Below are 1,857 nucleotides of genomic sequence, written 5' to 3' on the forward strand. Positions count from 1 at the left end.
TATTTCTTTTATATTTTCCAACATATATTCTATGTTTTCTATGTCGTGAGTTTGTTGGAATGCTTCTACATTTTCTTTCATTAGATTACATAACAGAGTAATATCTATAATAGTTCGATGCCAGTATTCTAAGTATTTTTGATTTATCATTAATCCGAATATTGAATTTCTAAATCACTTAAGTTAAATTCTGGAATTTCATCTATTTCATACCATAGTTGATTTATTAATTCTTCCTCTTCTTCTTCGAATATCTTTTCCCATATTATTCGTTTTAGTTCTATGATGTCTATGTCCTTTAATATATATAAGATTAGTGTTTTTTTATATGCTAATATCATTTCATCATGTAAGGAAATATTCATGATTATTTGATCATAATTCCCTTATACCATATGCATAACAAATGATCTATATTAGATTACTATAAACTAGATTATTTTAACATGTTTTCCGGTCACTGTTAACACCGTACTTTCAAAGGTACTTACTTCCTAACAGCGCCTCAACAACGTTTACTCCCCTCACGGCTTCCTTGCCTATGGTTTCAACCTTAGGATGACATAGTCTGGAAGTATTTCTTTTTTTCCTCATGTTAACAAACTAAAAAACATGCTTAAATAATTCTAGTATATAATAACTAATATTAAACTTATTTAATCATGCTTATGATATTCAGAAATTAATAGATTTTAGTTACACATAATCATAAATATATGTAACCTGTGTAGTATCTGCAATATTTTGATCCATAGCTTATCTTGAAAGCTGATTTATTTTTATTGAGAGTAATTTGTTTACAAAGGAGGCTATGCTTTATGTCAAGAAAGTCTTGCCTATCTATGCCATAATGGCTATCTATTTATACAAATATAAGTAACCCTACTATGGTTACTTTAATCTATACTATAATTACTTTACATCTAACTATAGTTACTTTACATCTTTACCACTATTCACTTTTGTACATATTACTACTACTAATCTAACACGTTGCTACTACTATTTTACAAAAGTCTTCCACTATCTCTTTATCTTCCACTATCTCTCTCCTTTATCTTCTACTGTCTTCTACTATCTTCTACCATTAGCTGACAATTTTCTCTTTATTTTGTCGGCCTCTTGCTTATTCTAGCTGTACGTCTGGGATTACGTTATCTTCTCCTTGGCATTTAGAACATTGGTGATCCGGATATTTGTGTCCAATAGTTTTACAATATCTTGTCATTATTTCTGATGAGATAAAGTTCTTCCTTATAGCTCTTGTAGTTGGCTGTTGCTCAGGTTTTAGCAGACTTAGTGCCCATTGCCTGAGTTCTTCCATATCTGCTGCTCTAATTTCTCGACAATTTGAATATATCATTGTTTGCTCTCTTGAATAATAACTCCATATTGAATTTTTGTTTAAATAATTAGATGTTAACTCATTTAAGATAGTAGCTATTCCAATAACTCGTTTTCCTGCATAGAATGCTGGTATCTCCACTTTTTGTATTTCGTCTTGTTCTTCTATTTTTTCCGGTATGATCATTTCTCTGGTTAATCCAATTTTTATAACTTGTATTATTGGTTTGATTTCATCATAAAGTATCTCGGCTGGTGCTGAATAGAATTTTATATAGAAAAGTGTCCCTTTAGTTATTCTTTTGTAGTTCATGAATGCTTTGTGTAGTTCCGGTATCGTAGCTATCTCATCTCCTGTTTGGGTATATACTGTGTTTAGTAATCCATAGTTGTAACAAGTTGCTACTAGATTTGCATTTGTCTTTGGTAAGGCAATTAGTTTATTATATCCTTGTAAGGTTTGGGTGATATAATCTTCGTGTGGATTTTGGGTAGTTTTAGATCTGGGGTTTT

At 30.4% G+C, this 1,857-nt stretch overlaps 1 protein-coding gene across 1 annotated transcript; it reads right to left on the minus strand.

Annotated features, from left to right (window-relative positions):
* Window positions 1-1,104: 1,104 nt before the first annotated feature.
* On the minus strand, window positions 1,105-1,852 carry LOC102594684 (uncharacterized; the record flags this gene model as incomplete). The annotated part of the gene is made up of 1 exon (XM_006353921.2): window positions 1,105-1,852. A coding segment is annotated over one exon (726 nt), but the record flags the coding sequence as incomplete, so codon positions are not given.
* Window positions 1,853-1,857: the final 5 nt, after the last annotated feature.

The sequence above is a fragment of the Solanum tuberosum genome, unplaced genomic scaffold (assembly GCF_000226075.1).
Source record: "Solanum tuberosum cultivar DM 1-3 516 R44 unplaced genomic scaffold, SolTub_3.0 scf00167, whole genome shotgun sequence".
Taxonomy (NCBI): Eukaryota; Viridiplantae; Streptophyta; class Magnoliopsida; order Solanales; family Solanaceae; genus Solanum; species Solanum tuberosum.